This window comes from Gopherus evgoodei, chromosome 5 (genome assembly GCF_007399415.2).
Source record: "Gopherus evgoodei ecotype Sinaloan lineage chromosome 5, rGopEvg1_v1.p, whole genome shotgun sequence".
NCBI lineage: Eukaryota > Metazoa > Chordata > Testudines > Testudinidae > Gopherus > Gopherus evgoodei.
In genome coordinates, this window is record NC_044326.1 from 21,453,921 (window position 1) to 21,474,519 (window position 20,599).

Sequence of the window (20,599 nt, forward strand, 5' to 3'; positions counted from 1 at the left end):
GTAGCATGATTCCGTGGTTATTCAGCTTTGTTTGACAGTCGAATATCGAGACCCCTGCTTATTTTACATAATTTCTTCACGGTGAGGGTAAGAAATGTTTGGCTATTTTTAAACTGTGTCTCAGAAACTCAGTGGCTCACCTCTTCAAGGAATCTTCATAATTTTAGGAGGTGATGATAATTCTACACCAGGTACCAAATGCCGTCTCCTTCTGCCAAACTGCACACAGTGCAGCTGTTCTGTCACCAGTAGTGTGGTTTTAAAATAAAGGGCATAGTCCTCCGCTCTTACTTAAACTGAGCAGCGCTTACACACACAACTAGTCCCACTGGGATTATTTGAGTTAGTGCAACTCATCATGAGTAATGGTGCCCACAATGAAAAGTGTAAAGAAAACGAGCTCTGTTCCACATTGCCTAAATAGATGTCATAATAACAGTCTTAACAGGTTATATAACTTGGAAAGTGGTATAAATCTGATTTATATTTCTACATCAGCCCCATACTTAGCAATTCTGGATTGATGGAGAGACGGTCTGGATAATCTACTTTTCTTGTTATCTCAGACTTCTATGATTAAATAAGACAGTAAGACTCTGAACAATATTTCATCGGAGCAAGCGAGGGCTGGATCCAAATCCACAGAAGTCAAAACCTGTCCCTTCCCTCCTCTATTTGTTGCTTATTCATTGCATCACACCTACAGTTGGATTGTTTTGGATCAGGTCTGATGAGACATTAATTACAGCACCAAGTTTTGTGGCTAAACTATTCCAAAGACACTGTTAGGGTTGTAGCAGCAGCAGTTCACAACTTTGGGTGTGATTTGTCCCTCTGACCCACTCTGAGTAGTACCTTACTCTATGGTTAGGCCCATTGATTGCGTGAGTAAGGATGGCAGATTCTGGCCTGTGGAAACTTTTTGGAGGGGTTCTTTGTTCCAAAGAAACGACACAGAAGAATTAATTTAAATAACAACAATTACAAGATGATGATTTCAATGAACTGAAAAAGGGAGCTATTAGAACAAAGACCTCCAATGACAAAAGCAATCTTGTGTTTCTTACCAATGATTTTTTTTTCCAGAGTAATTTATTTGGAAACATTGACTGTGAATGCGTGGGCACAGCAGACAGCTAATACTAACGAAGATATTTAGCATTAATGTGCAGATTTCTCTTAAAAACAGGTGCTTCTTCTGTCATGGCAGCTTCTGGATCTCTGAAAGTACATAAAGGGCACACTCTGCAAGCTGGTAAGTATAATGAGTTAAGTTCTGTGTGTGTGTGCATAAAAATGTGTAACTTTTCCCTTAAAACAAAAGATTTTTAAAAGTGATATTTAACAGTGATATTTTCTGATGTGATCCATATTATGGCTTATTTCTCCATTCAATTTGCAGATGAATTAATATTTTGTTAGAAACAGCATTGATATGTGGGATAAGTTTCAAAAAGGCAGTGACACGTGGGATGTGTGCCAAAGCGCAGGCACTAATCCTGTTCATGTCAGTGAAATGCTGCCAATATTTTAACAAGGGGCTCCCACAAACATTTTCCACCTTAGCCTGTGATAGATCCTATATACTGGCGGTGAGGGCCATTTAAAATATACGTCACTGTAAAAATGAAGGAGGGAGGAGACAAAACAAGGGCAAACAAGCACATTAAGCTGGAATATTTGTAGATGAAAACCTATTGCAAGTATATTGACAGGGCCGGCTCCAGGCTGCAGCGCGCCAAGCGTGTGCTTGGGGCAGCATGCCACGGGGGGGCGCTCTGCCGCTTGCCGGGAGGGCTGCAGATGGCTCCAGTGGAGCTCCCGCAGGCGTGCCTGCAGAGGGTCCGCTTGTCCCGTGGCAGAGCGCCCCCCGCAGCGTGCCGCCGTGCTTGGGGTGGCGAAATTGCTAGAGCCAGCCCTGCATATTGATAGTATAGTAGAGCCTTCCTGCTGCACAGTTTTGATTGGGATAGTGTGTGAAGATTCTGTAGAGGGAGCTGAGGGTATTCTCCTTGGGGTATGTTTTGAAAACACTTGTGATGTGGTGCAATGTGGTCCATTCCAAAGATGACAAATTTCCTGTTCGCAAGCAGAATCATCTCTGGGTGGGATGGCTTAAGCAATTTCCAGGGAAGAGGCGAGCTCCATCCCAGGGAGGGAAATCATCCTGCCATTCTGGTGGTGGAACTTTAATGAGGGCCTTCCAGGAGCTCCCAAGATCAACCTCCCACCCCTCACTGAATCATACACGCAAGGCTTGATATTGCTCCTACTACAGTTTATGGCAAAACTCACATTTACGTCAACAGCTGTCACTTGAGAACTTTTAAAACTGTTAATGCTTATTTCCTTACAGTTGTTCTCATCAGAAAATATGCATGTCTTCTAATTGTCCTGTATTTAGCTCTTCAGTTGTTTTTTAGCATCGTTATTTAGATTGTGCCTAGAAACTGAAAGAAAGCAATTGTGTACTTTTATCACTATCCAATTTACTAGCTACAGTGGGACCAAATATGTTGGAAATTTTTCAATGTTCTAGGTCCTAAAGGTGGTTTTGGGTTCATGGCACCACCTGCAGAGCTTGGAACTTCTACTGGCCCTGAAGAACCTGGTGAGTAAACAGAACTTCAACCAATTACACCAAAAGGTAGTAAATTCACTTACCTATATCTACACTTTAAAGAAGAATTCTTCTGTCTACCTATCTATCACCTTTGAGGAGGGTGGTTTTACTATAGTGACAGAAAAACCTTTTCCATCACTTTAGTGTCTACACTAGAGCAGCGTTACATTTGTAGTGTAGACACACACTGAGGGTGGTGTCTGTTATATTTCATGGCATACAAACAGAGAAGTTAGATAAAAACATAAAATACTCTTGCTGGAATGTTGCAACTTATACTTTCATATAATTCAGAATGATAACATACAAGAACCCCAAAACACAGAGCAACAAAGCAGGCTGCTCCCTAAAACAGAGAAGCGCAGTTCATCCTTCCTTACTCTAGGCCAGGGATTGGCAACCTTTGGCACGCGACCCGCCAGGGTAAGCCCCCTGGTGGGACAGGCAGGTTTGTTTACCTGCTACGTCCACAAGTTCGGCCGATCACAGCTACCACTGGCCACAGTTCGCCGTCCCAGACCAATGGGGGCTGCGGGAAGCGGCGTGGGCCGAGGGATGTGCTTGGCGCCACTTCCTGCCACCCCATTGGCCTGAAGCAGTGAACTGCAGCCAGTGGGAGCCACGATTGGCTGAACCTGTGAATGTGGCAGGTAAACAAACTGGCCTGGCCCGCCAAGAGGCTTACCCTGCCGGGCCGCATGCCAAAGGTTGCCGATCCCTGCTCTAGGCTATCTGTTGGAATACTGACTCTAATCATATGCTCCACTACAGAGCCTCCTGCCTGCAAGCAGCACCAGGAAAATGTCTGAGAATTTAATGTGATAGATCATAATTTTCATTACACCACAGTGACTGTAAAGGAATCAGAAACATGCCAACAGCAAGAGAAAAGTTTATGCCAAGAAGTCTCAATAAAGCATATCATTCCCCCCCTCCGTGCCCCGAAAACCATCCCATCTTCCTCCTTTCTATGTGATTGTTGACTATACCATCCTTCCTGTCCCCATAGCTTGCAGTCTCGGTTGCAGAATCTCTTAACTTTCTCTTTCTCTTTCTCACATTAAGGCAATTGCCAAATTTTGCCAATTCTTGCCAATTCTTCTCCCACAATATCTCCAGAATTCAAATGTTCCTTATGGTCTGTTCATGGACAACATATAGCTCCTACCTTGGCTAATTTGAAACTCCTATTCCTTAGCCCCCTCATCTTCCACCTCCAGTTAATCCAGAAAGCTGCTACCAAAATAATCTTCCTTTCATGTTGCTCTGACCATCCACCCCACTTTCTAGAATCTCTCTGCTGTTTTTGTCTCTTAATAATAATTATAACCTATCTCCAAGAACTGGAAGGGACTTTGAAAGGTCATTGAGTCCAGCCCCTGGCCTTCACTAGCAGGACCAAGTACTGATTTTTGCCCCAGATCCTTAAGTGGCCCCCCTCAACGATTGAGCTCACAACCCTGGGTTTAGCAGGCCAAGGCTCAAACCACTGAGTTAGCCCTCCCCCTCTCTCAATAACTATTATCACTTTTTGACCCAAGTGTTTAGCCAGTTTTCAGGATCAAGTTTGGTTTTATTAGGAGGAGAAAATGGTGATGGAATCAGGTATTTCTTTGATGCACTCCTGTTTATTTACGAATAATGTACTAAGTCAAGTTTACTGAACACAGTAGAAATCCAATAACAGGAGACAGTTTCTATGCTCACAGTTATAAGCCTCTTTCAGCCAGTTGTTTACCCTCAAGCTTTCCCTTTAGCATTTTTTCTCAGGGTTACACTACCAATGTTTCTCTGGCTGCGTCTGGGGCTTCTATCGTCTTTCTCTGTGCTTTTCTGCTGCTTCTCGCACACACAGCTCCACCAATTGATGTCCCAGACCCTACATTGGTGGTATCACTCTCTGTAGAACCCCTTGGGCCACCTAGTTCAGCTTCTACTCCAGGTGGGTCATGTACCTGTGCTTTGGATGTGACTTCTACTATTTGGTTCCATGAAGGAGCTTGATTGTTACATTTATTCTAAATGAAGTGCAGTGGTTAGTTACACCAGCCAGCTTCAATGAGGTTTTCTCCAACCTTCCAACATAACATATATATGAACAGTTCAAGATTCTCCTGAGCCCCAACCTGATCAGGTCCACAATTACATACATTAATTCTTTAGGGTGAAGACCCGTTGTGTCTTTTTTCTGCTGAGCATTTCTTTATAGAACATTTGAAGGAAATGTTTGTTCTTATTAAACGGATTATTAGTAGTTATGAACTTCAGTCATAACTGTATGTTAATTTTTTTAGGAGGGGCAGTAGGTTATTCAACAGATCTACCTGTATCTGATCGACCTCACAGTGAGACAACAACTTATGTTAATATTCCTGTCAGTCCTACATCGAAGAAACAGCTCCACTACATGGAACTGGAGCTTCAAGAACCTAGCACAGGCATAAGAGGTAAGGGCCTTTAAGTGGGTCATTACTACTACTAAACTCTAACAAATGTAAGCTGTGTGTGAACCCAGACGGAGGTTCTGTACTCATGGCTGCCAGCTGCTTGTGCTGGGGTCTGCCTGCAATTGTCAACATTTAGAAACATTTTATTAGGGATGCCTGTCCTGCTAAGCTGGGACTCTGGAGGCTGCTATGTCTCCAGCCCTTGAAGGGTTGTGTTTGTCTTTTATTTAATTTTAGGTCTTATATGGCACACAATTGTCAAAAGCCCTCTGGGGGTTAGGTCAGTGGTGTCCTCTCCATTATATAGATGTGGAAAGTGAGTCACATAGGCCCAGATCCACAATGGTATTAACCACCATTGGTTTAAATGGAAATTAGCAGCTAAATACCTTTGTGGATCTGGCCCAGAGAGCCTAAGCCACATTTTTCAAATGTAGGTGTATAAAGTTAACCAACTAAGCCCATATTTAGGCACTTACATAAAAGTAACCTTATTTTCAGATGCACTGAGAACGTGCAGATCTTTAGGGCTGCAGGGGCTCATCACCTATGGATTTAGATGTCTCCGGCAGGCAAAAAAGAAACTGGTGTTGATGCTTCTCAAAGACGCAAGCCCCCAAAAGGCCCTACTAAGCTTTTGCGCCTACCTGATTCTGGGCTGCTCTGGTATCTAGCACTGTCCTGGCCTAATTTAGGTAGCTCAGGGTCCACTGCACTCCTCTCCTGCCACACACAGATTCCTCTGCTGCAATGATGTTCGTAGGGCCTCCCAGAGTAGTGGGTATTGGCATTAGGGTGCCATTAAGATGAATGAGACTTCAGTCCTTTCAAAGCAAATGTTTCAGGCTGTCTGCAGACTCAGGCAGAGATCATTTCATTGCTTGTACTTGATTCATAGTTTCAAGGTTTTCTTCATGTCTATGAGGTTTAGAGACTTATAACAAAAGCTAAGAACTTGATGTAATTTCATGACTCCAGAAACTGGGGCCCTACGCATGCACCTATAGTACTTGGTTCTGCAAGATTCTGAATACTCTGGTATGATCCATAAGAATACCCATACTAGGTCAGACAAATGGTCCATCTAGCACAGTATCCTGTCTTCTGACAGTGACCTGTGCAAGATGTTTCAGAGGGAATGAACAGAACAGGGCAATTTATTGAGTGATCCATCCCCTGTCACCCAATCCTCCGTGAATTTACCTCATTATTTTTTGAACCCAGTTATACTTTTTGCCTTCATAGCATCCCCTGACAATGAGTTCCATAGGTTGATTGTGCATTGTATGAAGAACTACTTCCTTATGTATGTTTTAAACCTGTCACTTATTTCATTATGTGAGCCCTGGTTATTGTATTAGGTGAAAGGGTAAATAACACTTCTCTATTTATTTTCTCCACACCATTCATGATTTTATAACCTAAGTTGTCTCTTTTCTAAGCTAAACAGCCCCAGTCATTTTAATCGCTTCTCATGTGGAAGTTCTTCCATACCCCTAATCATTTTTGTTGCCTTTCGCTGTACTTTTACCAATTCCAATCTCCAACAAAGCACTTGAGTATGTGCTTAATTTTAAGCTCATGTATAGTCCCATTGACCAGTGGGATTACTCACATGCTTAAAAGTAATCATGTGTTTAAATGCTTTCCTAGATCAGAGGACCATATACCTTAATCTGGGTCTGGCTACTCAGGCCCTTGCAGGATTAACCCTTTGGCACCTGAGAATAAATCATAGACACCATACATGGAGATTTGGAAGAGTAATTCCCCATTCAGATAAATTCCAGTGAGAATTTTGCACATAATTCCTTGTACTCAGGACTGACAATTTTCCGTATAAGATCTTCAAGTACTGAATTTTTAAGCAATTTTGGGTATATGTGTTTTAAAACTAGTTTTGATTAAACAAGTTTATAACTTCTAAGTGTTACCACTGTTTCTCTATGCCTATCTAAGGTACTAATCTGGCTCCTATCACTGTGTAGTATCTGAGCACCTCACAATCATGAATGTAGTCATCTTCACAACACCACTGTGAGGTGCTGTTACTGCCATTTGGGGATGGGGAAATGAGGCCCAGAGGTCTAGATCTATAAAAGGACTTAGGCCCAAATCCTCAAAGGTATTTAACTTCTATTGAAATCAGGATCTGGCTTTCCATCCTTTAACTACCCAGCCCTGAGTTATGTGCCCAGGCTCCATTTACAATGAATGGGGAGAGTTCAGTGCCTGAGAATGGGATTCACAGAAGCCAGCACTTGGAGTGGGGAGCTGCCTAAAGTAGCCAGTAAGAAATGCTGAGGAGAAAGGCATTCCTTAAGCTCCACCCCAAAAAGCTAGTTAAAAACCTAACTCTGGGAGGTGTCTATCTCCACTTGGGACTCTCAGCTATGAGCGCTCTCCTGAAGTTGGGTGCCTGAAGTCAGATCAACCCTTTCTTGGAAATAAACAAAGGGGAGGTGACTCCCACTTGTGCCCAGTGCTGGAGCACTCACCTGGTATGTGGGAGACCCAGGTCCAAATCCCCACCCTGTCTGATTTAGAGCAGTGGCTAAGATGGGTCTCCTACCTCCCATGTAAGTTCCCTAACCACCAGGCTGTTGGGTATTCAGAAGTGGCTCTTTCTCAATCTCTCCTGTTGATGCTGTTCAGCTTTGTATAAATAAAATATTAATTGAAGCAGGGACTGGAACCTGGTTTCATTCCTCTCACATGTGACCCCTAACCACCAGGCTATAGAGCTGTTCTTGCTCTCTGCTTACTTAGCCACTAAGCCCCTGTGAGTCAGGGAGCTGCTCCATGCCAGCTGGCGGAGGACACACCATTTCTTAACTCACAGCAGGCCTGACACACTCATTGCTCCAACAGTGTTGTCATAATCTGTATCTGAAAGGTGTCAGGTAAGGTATCGTATGCAAAATGACCAAATCTGGTCATTAAGATTATTGTGTGATGTATATATGGGTGGTGCATAAACAATTAAAAGATGTGTGCTGGAAATATGTTCTTAAAAGGTGTTTTGCAAACAGGGAATAAGCCTAGCTTGTCCTAAACAAAGGAATATTGTTTTGCCTCTTTTCCTGTGTTTCCAGTGTAAACTGAGCCAGATAATACCTCAGGGGAAAATGAAAAGTACATTTACATACAAGGTAAACAAAGACATCAAGCTAAACTAGTGGTGGGGGGAAGACCACTTAATGATCAGGATGTGGGATGGAGCCTGCACCTGCAGCAAGCAGCCTCGGCTCTTGAAACAGACACAACAGATTTTGGAAAATATAAGCAGAAACACAATGCCATTTTGGCATCCGTCACCTAGGGTCAAAAGGGGAGCTGTGCCATTTGAGCTGATGAAAAATGGATCTTCTTGGATCCAGCTGGAACTGACTATAGGTGAGAAATCTACATAGACAAAGACTGTCACTGGTTGAAATCAGGGTGGATAAAAATGAATGATTTTTTAAAATTTAAATTGGATTTTTTTGATTTTTGAGGAAAAAACCTATGTAAAGATAGTTTTAATTAAGATACATTTTACAGCTCAAAGATATCTCAACATGGAATAGGGATGATAAATTCTAATTCTATAGTATGAGACAATATAGAATCATAGACTTTAAGGTCAGAAGGGACCATTATGATCATTTAGTCTGACCTCCTGCACAATGCAGGCCACAGAATCTCATCCACCCACTCCTGTAGCAAACCTGTGTCTGAGCCATTGAAGTCCTCAAATCATGGTTTAAAGACTTCAAGGTGCAGAGAACCTTCCAGCAAGTGACCTGTGCCCCAGGCTGCAGAGGAAGGCGAAACCCCCCAGGGCTTCTGCCAATCTGCCCAATATATTCATGTAATGTTTAAGAAAAGTCTTGTAAATGAGTTTCACCAGTTCATGAATTATGGACCCAATCTTATGCGGTTCCAGGGGCTTCTGTGTAGATTTAGGTTAACTTTTATATCTATCCAATGGGACTCAGTGCTCAGTCCAGAAGATGGCATCAGAGATGCTTAGTTTTGCAGTTCTCAAACTATGGATTTGTCTTCAGAGATAAAATGCTTGTTAATAGCAAAAATGTTTTTGAATAAATAATATATGGAAATGAGAAATAACAGACCTCAACCCTATTGTCCCTCTGCAAATTTGTGTACACAGTCAGTCCCTTACTTCTCTCTAAAAGTGCAAAGTTTCAAAAAGTTCAATGAATAGAAGGTTGTTGGGGGAGGAATAGATCTGGATAAGGAGAAGAAGTCTGGAGATAAATGTGAGAAGGGAGTAGAACAGGCAGTAGAAACAAAAGTGAAGCTGTTCGAGCAGCATATTCCAGAAGTCTCGAGGCCTTACTGAGTGTAGCCTTCATTGATTTGAGAGCTACCATACCATTCTCTCACTAGAAGGGAAAATCTATAATGGCAGCAGGCTGTAAAAGAGACCCAGTTTGGGAATATTTTAATGAAGTTCCTCTACCTGTGGGTAAGACAGGCATGCGTGCAAAATGCAAACAGTGCAACAAAGAAATGCAAGGCCTGGTGGCTTGAATGAAACAACATCATTGAGGAAGCTGCATTGAAGATGATGAAAGGAACTTGTCTGAACATGCAGGATCTTCAGGTTGGTAAACTTTTATTTCATACTTCTTTCTAAAGGACTGCCTGTCTTCCTTCTAGACTATTCTTGAATTCTCATGTTTGAGCAAAAAATATAGTTGTTACTCTATGGTATTATCATTTTAGATGCAGTTATGATAAAAAAAATGGGTGAAATAGGCAGATCTTCCTTTTACAATTTCACCTTTGAAGTAGCACTGAGTGTCAGTGAATGCAATGAGTAATACTAAATGAGCAGTATGGTAATAACAATTAAATAACTGCATGACTTATTTTGTTTAGGAGAATCCGTCCTCAACATATAGGATTCTGAAGACTATCCGCCTTCAAGATCACCCTCATTTTCTACAGTTTCAGAGTTATCTCCCAATGAGTGTTTCAGTCACATTATATATGTCACATAGCCACAGTATATCACCTGTAGCCAAAAAAAATAAGATCTCCATCATCCAGAAACAACCATAGATAAGTTTGTCCAGTTTGTTCATGCAACAAACTCTCCCTTCTGTATGATTGAGAACCCAAACTTCATTAATATGGTTCAGTCATTAAGAGCAGGATACAGTACACCCAACAGAGCAGGTGTCGCAGGCAAATTGCTAGATTAAGTGTATGAAAGAAATTGAGCAGTGTGCAAAAGGTCTACAGGTGAAAGTGTTAATCTGAGTCTTGATGGGTGCAATGTCCACAATGATCCTGTTGTATGTGCTTCTATGACAACAGAAGAAGGGAATGTCTTACAGAAACAATTGATACATCAGGAAATGCACACACAGCAGAATACTTACAAGAAGTAGCAGTGAAATCTATAATAAACTATGGAAAAAAAATTCAAATGTCTAGTATGCAGCTTGGTCACAGACATTGCTGCAAATATATCCAAGATTAGAAGAAATTATTTAGAAGAGCATGAAGAGAGTCCCAAGATAATAACATATGGTTGCAGTGTTCATTTGATGCACCTCCGACCAAAGACTTCAGTGTTCCAGAAATAAAGGCTCATGTTGTTGAAATTGCAAAATACTTCCGTAGCAACCACTTTGCAGCAGTTGCTCTGAAAACAGTGGGAGGAACCAAGCTAACTCTCCCACAAGACGTGTGATGGAACTCAGTAGTGGACTATTTTGAGCGCTATATCAAGAACTGGCCTAATCTGATGACAGTTTGTGAACAAAATTGTGAAAAAATAGATAGCACCGTTACAGCCAAAGTGCTCAATGTTGGACTTAAGAGAAATGTCAAACACATGCTGAGTACCCTGAAGCTTATTTCTGTAGCCTTGGGAAATAGCTGTTTTATTGCTGGTGCAGGGAAATAGCTGTTTTATTGCTGGTGCTGTTGAAATTTAGAAGGAACTGAGTGAGATCTTAAAAAGAGAAATATGCAATGACAGAGTTAAATTACAAGCATAAAAAACCAAACGGGACAAGCACTATCTCCAGCTCATTTTCTTGCAAATATTTTCAATACTCGGTACCAGGGTCAAACCTTAACAACTGAAGAAGAGAAGTTGGCTATGACATGGACATCCAGCAATCATCCCTCCATAATAAACTTCAGATCTAAGGGTGAACCATTCAAGAAATATGTTTGTTGTTCATTTAAAGAAAGTCACACCAGTGAACAGGTGGAAGTCACGTAAGCTTGGCCCACGTCCAGACTAACCCGCCGTATCGGCGGGTTAAAATCGATTGCTCGGGGATTGATATATCGCGTCTAGTCTAGACGTGATATATCGATCCCCGAGCGTGCTTACATCGATTCCGGAACTCCATCAACCCGAATGGAGTTCCGGAATCGACACGGAGAGCTGTGGACATCGATCCCGCGCCGTCTGGACGGGTGAGTAATTCGATCTTAGATATTCGACTTCAGCTACGTTATTCACGTAGCTGAAGTTGCGTATCTAAGATCGATTTTCCTCCCCTAGTCTGGACGAGGCCTTGGAAATCACTTGGATTCAGAGACTGTTGAAGTGGTGATCTCACTTTTAACAGCAGTAGCTTCTTCTGCTGGTGTAGAAAGAATATTTTCTTCCTTTGGACTAATTCATTCCAAATTGAGAAATTGTTTAGGACTTGAAAAAGCAGGAAAGCTTGTTTTTCTTTTCCAGATTATGAACAAATAGGAAAATGAAGGTGAAGTCGTTGGACTTAGCTGCAGAAGCCAATATTTTAAGTTTCTCATGTTGACCGGGCTGACATAGTATCAGAGGGGTAGCCGTGTTAGTCTGGATCTGTAAAAGCAGCAGAGTATCATGTGGCACCTTATAGACTAACAGACGTTTTGGAGCATGAGCTTTCGTGGGTGAATACCCACTTCCTCAGATGCATGTAGTGGAAATATCCAGGGGCAGGTATATATATGCTAGCAAGCAAGCTAGAGATAACGAGGTCAGTTCAATCAGGGAGGATGAGGCCCTGTTCTAGCAGTTGAGGTGTGAAACCCAAGAGAGGAGAAACAGGTTCTGTAGTTGGCAAGCCATTCACAGTCTTTGTTCAATCCTGAGCTGATGGTGTCAAATTTGCAGATGAACTGAAGCTCAGCAGTTTCTCTTTGAAGTCTGGTCCTGAAGTTTTTTTGCTGCAGGCTGGCCGCCTTAAGGTCTGCTATATAGCATATATATACCTGCCCCTGGATATTTCCACTACATGCATCCGACGAAGTGGGTATTCACCCACAAAAGCTCATGCTCCAAAACGTCTGTTAGTCTATAAGGTGCCACAGGATTCTTTGCTGCTCTGGCTGACATAGTCGATTTAATTTGTTTTTGTTTTAAAAAATATTTCATTTAACTATTTTAGTTAAAAACAGTTTTAACCAAAATGAACCTGATTTTATATTTAATGTTTAACTAAATTCAAAAATTCATATGCTTGTTTTGTTAAAATATTATATGTTTTCTGTTGAAGAAAAAATCCAGAATACATAACGTTGTTTTTAGTTAAAACAATTTAAATGTCTGTCTGGTGATATTCACCTCTTAATATAGCATAGCAAGAAAATCCTTCAAATATTAATGATTAACCTGTTGAACTGGAGATAGTTCACCTCCCAGTGACTTCATAAATCTCTGCTTCATTTACCTTTGGTAAATGAAATAACCAAACAATCATTCATTTTCTGATATAGCTGTAAAACTAACCTAAAAAGTTTGCAAAATAAAGCACTTTAAAAATGTATAGTGTACCTTCTAAAAATGAAACCTACATCTATCTCTGAGTTGTGAAGAATGCACTTTTTTGTAGAAATCCATGGTTAAATCTAGTCTTCCTGACTAGTGATTTTAAATCATTTATTTAAATAAATTTGATTTAAATCAAATCTACCCTGGTTGAAATTGTTTTAGCCACCAGAAAGCATGTTTTGTTTTATTTATAACTATGTTTGTCTTCGATTCTTACATATTATCACTTAAATATCTGTTAGTTTATAATAAAACCAGAATAAGTTTATTATTAAACCATCTCAGTGCTGTGTGTTAAACTGAAGGGTGAAGTCCTCCGCTAAACTTACAGGCTGTTGTGGGCTCTGTCTCTTTGGAGGCAGTAAACCTAATAACTTCTGTGAGTATCCAGTAAGAGGGGTTGGACACTTGGGGGGAGACGGTTTTGGGAAGATGTGAGACTGGAAGGGCTGTTGGAGTTGCCCTGCAACCAGGCTGGTGGAAGCCAGGGGGAGGGCATTGTGATGTGAGCAGGATGCTGGTGTCAGGGAACTGAGCCAAAACTGCACAGCACATGGTTACAGGGCAGGCAGTGACACAACCCCTTACTGGTCTGGGTGAAGTCCCAAAGTGCCACAGCTCCTCTCCTCTCCCTTCCATTTCACTTTTGGCTAGCTGAGGCATCTCCCCTCTCAGCTTGTTGGCTCTGAAATATCCCTTTCTTAGGAGCTTAGCTGTCTCCATGCACAGGGGACAGCTACAAGGATCTTAGATTACATGGAGTCACCCAACTCAGGATTGAAAATTCCACTAGGTGGCCGGCTGTCTGTGTGAGGCATTGCTCCCCTCAGCCAAGCGACAACTAAATCATTTAGAAAATCTGTTTCTAAGTGACTTTCCAACATCACAGAGGAAGTCTGTGGTGGACAGGAATTGAACCAGACCTTCCACAGTCCAGGGTGGTGCACTAACCTCTGGACCAGCCTTTCCCAGGAATGCATGATAACAGTACAGTTGTATGTTTTTTGTTTTTTTTCAGGGGGTGGATCAACCAAATATGCACAGATCGACATTGCAGCCACGGAGACAGCTCACAAAGTGGGAACTCAGCACGCTCAATGCCGTGAGGAACGCCTGCAGGAACTTGAACACAAGAAGAAAGGGTCCCAGGAGTGATCTGTTTGGGAAAGAACATTTTGCTCACTGTAACTTGGTACTAATTTAAATTTCCAATGATTCACATATTTATTATTTAAAATATACTCTTATAAAAGCTGCACTTGTTTATCATATTTATACCAGACTCATTCCAATATTCTAATTCCTAATTGGAAAACTGGTAGCATGGTGTGTGTGTTAAACTTTGGGTGTAATGTCCAGAACTTCTCTTCTTTTTCCATATACAGTATATGTAAGTTTTCTTTTTCTATAACTCAATAATCCTGGAAGAACATGGTGCCATATCTCAGTGATTACTGAAGTGAGGCATTGTATTTAAAGACTTTTGAATGTGTAAATAAGGATGTATGTTTGTGGGTGGGTGTGTTTGCATACAGTATTGATCTGTGCAAATAGACATATATGTATACGTACATGTGAGTACGTAAAAACCACAAAAACCATATTCAGATATTAAGTATCTTTCTTAAATACCAAAGAGAAAGTTCAGAGTTTCAAACCTGTTTCTACTGGCATATTTTTGTCCAAATACAGGCTCATTTATGCACATGCTTTACTTTACACAGGTGTGTAGTCCTAATGAAGGCAATGGGTCTACTCCTGTGCATCAAGTTATGCATATGTGTAAGTGTTTCCAGTGTCAGGCCATATTTATGACTGTTTAGTTGTACCTGCAAATCAGAGATTTGAGGCCTACATTTCCCAAATCCACTATTTTTAAGTGCTTTGGTATTTGGGTGCCCAACTTAAGTAAGAAGCCTTGAGCTTTATTTTCAGAGGCGTTGAGTACCTGAACCTCCCACTGACTTTGACTAGAGTTGTGGGTGGTCAATACCTTGAAAATCAGGCTTCTGGTTTCTCAAGTTGAGCTGTCCAAAATCAAGGTACCCCAAATTAGTAGTCACATTTGAAAATCTGGGCCTGCATTTGTATCTCCAAAACCATGCCTCAAAAATGGAAGCCAGGATCAAAATCAGTCCATCAGAGTTAAAACTAAAACTGCCATTTATTCATTCCATGCTATGCCTGAACCAATGCTATGTAAGATCACACTGTCTTTTGAGATCCTATAATGCATAGGCACAATGGGATGTAATGTAGAAATAGTTTTAGCTATAATTCTGAGATGTCTTGCTTTAGCATAGTTAGTGACATTGTACGCTTCAAAACTTGACCTATTCTTTCTTGCATCAATTTGTAAGTCTGCATCATATTTTGTGGTTTGTATTTTTGTTCTGAGACAAAATGCTATTTATATTTTTTAGTCTATGCCAGAGAACCTACAGTAACAAACCAGAGTGTTTGTATCATAACCTTATTCCCAGATTCTGGACCTTAGCGTCCAAAATTTGGGGGTTAGCATGAAAACCTCCAAGCTTAGTTACCAGCTTGGACCTGGTACTGCTGCCACCACCCAAAAAATTAGAGTGTTTTGGGGCACTCTGGTCCCCCTGAAAAACCTTCCCTGGGGACCACAAGACCCAAATCCCTTGAGTCTCACAACAAAGGGAGATAATCCTGATTCCCTTCCCCCCTCCAGGTGCTCCTGGAGAGATACACAGACACAAGCTCTGTGAAACTACGCAGAGTGAGTCCCCCTCTCCGTTCCCAATCCTGGAACAAAAGCACTTTCCTCTTCACCCAGAGGAAATGCAAAATCAGGCTAGCAATCCAACACACAGCTTTCCCCTGATTTCTTCCTCCCACCAATTCCCTGGTGAGTACAGACTTAATTTCCCTGAAGTAAAGAAAAACTCCAACAGGTCTTAAAAGAAAACTTTATATAAAAAAGAAAGAAAAAATACAAATGTTCTCTCTGTATTAAGATGATACAACACAGGGTCAATTGCTTAAAAGAATATTGAATAAACAGCCTTATTCAAAAAGAATACAAATCAAAGCATTCCAGCACTTATATTCATGCAAATACCAAAGAAAAGAAACCATATAACTTACTACCTGATCTCTTTGTCCTTACTCTTAGAAACAGAAGACTAGAAAGTAGAAAGTACTTCTCCAAAGCTCAGAGAAGCAGGCAGGCAGACAAAAGACTCAGAGACACACTTCCCTCCACCCAAAGTTGAAAAAATCCGGTTTCCTGATTGGTTTTCTGGTCAGGTGTTTCAGGTGAAAGAGACATTAACCCTTAGCTATCTGTTTATGACACGCCCCCCAAATTGCAGACAGTGGGGAAGCTAACTGGCGGCAATTTCCTTCTAGAACTTGAAAATAAACAGATTAATACAACACATGCACCTTTACATATACTACTAAGTATATAACTAACAGACTTTTACATTTTAAGAACACTTTTTAACTACTGGATTCTGGGAAACTCTCACGGGAGAGTGCATCAGCAACTTTGTTAGAAGCTCCTGTGATGTGTTGAATTTCAAAATCAAAATCTTGGAGAGCTAAACTCCAACGAAGAAGTTTCTTGTTGTTCCCCTTGGCAGTATGAAGCCACTTTAGTGCAGCATGGTCAGTTTGTAGTTGGAACCGCCGTCCCCAAACATATGGGCGTAGCTTTTCCAGGGCGTACACAATGGCATAGCATTCCTTTTCACTGACTGACCAGTGACTTTCCCTGTCAGACAGTTTCTTGCTGAGAAACACGACAGGATGGAAGTTGTGATCTGTTGCTTCCTGCATGAGTACTGCTCCTATACCACGCTCAGATGCATCCGTGGTTACTAGGAATGGCTTGTCAAAGTCCGGGGCCCTGAGCACAGGGTCCGACATGAGCGTTGCCTTAAGCTGGGTAAAGGCTTTTTGACACTCATCAGTCCACTTAACGGCATTTGGCTGGGTCTTTTTGGTCAGGTCGGTCAATGGGGCAGCGATTTGGCTGTAGTGTGGTACAAATCGCCTGTAGTATCCGGCCAAGCCTAAGAAGGATTGGACTTGCTTTTTGGACTGTGGGACAGGCCACTTTTGGATAGCATCCACTTTGGCCTGTAGGGGGTTTATGGTTCCTCGACCCACCTGGTGCCCCAGGTAAGTCACTCTGTTTTGGCCTATTTGACACTTTTTGGCCTTAACAGTTAGTCCTGCCTGCCTGATGCGCTCAAAGACCTTTTCCAGGTGTAGTAGGTGTTCGGGCCAGGAGTCTGAAAAAATGGCCACATCATCGAGGTAGGCAACTGCAAATTCTCCCAGTCCAGCTAGTAGACCGTCTACCAGCCTCTGGAAGGTGGCGGGTGCATTTCGAAGGCCGAAAGGAAGGACATTGAATTCATACACCCCCGCATGGGTGACGAATGCTGACCTCTCCTTGGCGGGTTCATCTAGCGGTACTTGCCAGTACCCCTTGGTTAAGTCTATTGTAGAGATGAACTGGGCACGTCCCAACTTTTCCAATAGCTCATCAGTGCGTGGCATTGGATAGTTGTCCGGACGAGTTACCGCATTTAGCTTACGGTAGTCCACGCAAAAGCGTATTTCCCCATCTGGTTTGGGTACCAGAACCACTGGAGATGCCCATGCACTGGTAGATGAGCGGATTATACCCATCTGTAGCATGTTCTGGATCTCCCGTTCTATAGCAGCTTGGGCATGAGGAGACACCCGGTAGGGTGGGGTTCTGATTGGGTGAGCATTACCTGTATCAATGGAGTGGTATGCCCGTTCAGTCCGTCCTGGGGTGGCTGAGAACAATGGGGCGAAGCTAGTGCACAGCTCCTTGATTTGTTGCCGCTGCAGACGTTCCAGGGTGGTTGAGAGGTTCACCTCTTCCACGCCACCGTCTTTTTTCCCGTCGTAGTAGACACCGTCAGGCCACTCAGCATCATCTCCCTGGACTGTAAACTGACAAACCTGTAAGTCTCTGGAATAGAAAGGCTTGAGAGAATTAACATGGTACACTGTAGGCTTTAGTGAGGAATTGGGAAATGCTATGAGGTAGTTCACAGCTCCCAGGCGCTCTTGGACCGTGAATGGCCCTTCCCATGATGCTTCCATCTTATGGGCCTGTTGTGCCTTCAAGACCATAACCTGGTCTCCTACCTTGAAGGAACGTTCTCTGGCATGTTTGTCATACCAGGCCTTTTGCTCTTCTTGAGCATCCTTTAGGTTCTCTCTAGCAAGGGCTAAAGAGTGTCGGAGGGTGCTTTGTAGGTTGCTTACAAAGTCCAGAATGTTAGTTCCTGGAGAAGGCGTAAACCCCTCCCATTGCTGCTTCACCAACTGTAATGGCCCCTTAACCTCGTGACCATACACAAGTTCAAATGGTGAAAACCCTAAACTGGGATGTGGTACAGCCCTGTAGGCAAACAGCAACTGCTGCAACACTAGGTCCCAATTATTGGAGAATTCGTTGATGAATTTTCTTATCATGGCCCCCAAAGTTCCATTGAACCTTTCCACCAGGCCATTGGTTTGATGGTGGTACGGGGTGGCAACCAAGTGATTCACCCCATGAGTTTCCCACAGTTTTTCCATGGTCCCTGCCAGGAAATTAGACCCTGAATCTGTAAGGATGTCAGAGGGCCAACCTACCCTGGCAAAGATGTCTGTTAGGGCCAGGCACACAGTGTTAGCCCTGGTGTTGCCTAGAGCTACTGCTTCTGGCCATCGGGTAGCAAAGTCCACTAAAGTCAGTACGTACTGCTTTCCTCTGGGCGTCTTTTTTGGGAAAGGGCCCAGAATATCCACAGCTACTCGCTGAAATGGGACCTCAATTATGGGGAGTGGCTGGAGAGGGGCCTTGACCTGGTCTTGAGGCTTTCCCACTCTTTGGCATACCTCACAAGACCGGACATACTTGGCAACGTCCTTGCCCATCCCCTCCCAGTGGAAGGACTTCCCCAACCGGTCCTTGGTTCTGTTCACCCCAGCATGGCCACTGGGATGATCATGGGCTAAGCTTAAGAGCTTCCCCCGGTACTTAGTTGGAACCACCAACTGTTTTTGCGGCTGCCATTCTTCCCGGTGTCCACCAGAAAGAATTTCCTTGTATAAAAGTCCTTGGTCTATAACAAACCGGGATCGATTAGAAGAGCTGAGAGGCGGTGGGGTGCTCCGTGCCGCCGCCCAAGCTTTCTGAAGGCTGTCATCTGCTTCCTGCTCAGCCTGGAACTGTTCCCTTGAGGCTGGGGTCACCAGTTTTTCCTCAGACTGTGGACTTGGGCTTGGTCCCTCTGGAAGCGATGTAGGTGATGGGGTTGTTTTCGTTGCTGGTGAACCGCTCTCCGCTGTTGCACCTGAGGGTATTTCAGGCTCTGGCTGAGCCTTTTGGGTATGGCTGTCTTTTGCTTCTGCCAGTTCTGGCTTGCCGGCGCCCTCTGGCGTTGAGTTTGAAGATGTGGTTGCACTTGCTGGTGCTGGTTGCTGTTCCAGTTCCGGGCCTGGGACTGGAGATGCTAAGGCTGTTTCAGTGGTAGGCATGGAATTCGGGTCCACTACCTCTGTCTGGGTCTCTGGTAACACAGACGGGGCGTCTGTGGACGGCTCAGGAACAGGAATGGGTCTGGAAGCTTGCCTGGTTTGGCTACGGGTAACCATTCCCACTCTCTTGGCCCGCCTCACCTGGTTGGCCAAGTCTTCCCCCAGTAGCATGGGGATAGGATAATTGTCATAGACTGCAAAAGTCCACCTTCCTGACCAGCCTTTGTACTGGACAGGCAGTTGAGCTGTAGGCAAGTCTACAGCTTGTGACATGAAGGGGTAAATTGTAACTTTGGCCTTTGGGTTGATGAATTTGGGGTCAACGAAGGATTGGTGGATAGCTGACACTTGTGCCCCCGTGTCTCTCCACGCAGTAACCTTCTTTCCGCCCACTCTCAAATTTTCCCTTCGCTTCAAGGGTATTTGAGAGGCATCTGGGCCTGGGGATCTTTGGGGTGATGGTGGTGTAATGAATTGCACTCGCATGGTGTTCTTGGGACAGTTGGCCTTGATATGTCCCAGTTCATTACACTTAAAGCATCTTCCATCTGATGGGTCACTGGGCCGAGGTGAGTTACTGGAGACTGGTGAGGTTGAAGAGTAGGGTATTTGTGGCTTTACTTGGGTGGTATGTAGGGTCTTTGGCTGTCCTCGGTTGTAGGGTTTATGGTCTGTGTGCCCCCTGGGGTAATCGTTCCCCTTGACAGTAGCTTTTTTGCTTTCTGCCAGTTCCATCCATTTGGCTCCAATTTCCCCCGCCTCAGCGATAGTTTTGGGATTTCTATCTTGTATGTACCGTGTGATGTCTTCAGGAACACCATCCAAGAACTGCTCCATTTGTATGAGGAGGTTCACTTCTTCCAAGGTTTGAATGTTGTTTCCTGTTAACCAGGCCTCATAGTTTTTTGCAATGTAGTAGGCGTGTTTGGGAAATGACACCTCTGGTTTCCATTTTTGGGTTCTGAAGCGCCGACGGGCATGATCTGGGGTTATCCCCATCCTGTATCTGGCCTTGGTTTGAAAAAGTTTATAGTCATTCATTTGCGGCTTGGGCATTTCAGCTGCCACCTCTGCTAAAGGTCCACTGAGGTGTGGCCTTAATTCTACCATGTACTGGTCTTCGGGGATGCTGTACCCAAGACAGGCTCTTTCAAAATTTTCCAAGAAGGCCTCGGTGTCATCACCTGCCTT

At 43.2% G+C, this 20,599-nt stretch overlaps 1 protein-coding gene across 1 annotated transcript in view; it reads left to right on the plus strand.

The window, feature by feature from the left end:
- The window catches only part of DOK7 (docking protein 7), a 100,713-nt gene extending 86,600 nt beyond the window's left edge, over positions 1-14,113 (plus strand). The window contains exons 9-12 of the mRNA XM_030564352.1: positions 1,190-1,255; positions 2,540-2,611; positions 4,918-5,070; positions 13,884-14,113. Of these exons, the coding sequence (XP_030420212.1) occupies positions 1,190-1,255; positions 2,540-2,611; positions 4,918-5,070; positions 13,884-14,020 (428 nt within the window). The 3' untranslated portion in view covers positions 14,021-14,113. The remainder of the gene's footprint in view (positions 1-1,189; positions 1,256-2,539; positions 2,612-4,917; positions 5,071-13,883) is intronic.
- The last annotated feature ends 6,486 nt before the right edge of the window (positions 14,114-20,599 follow it).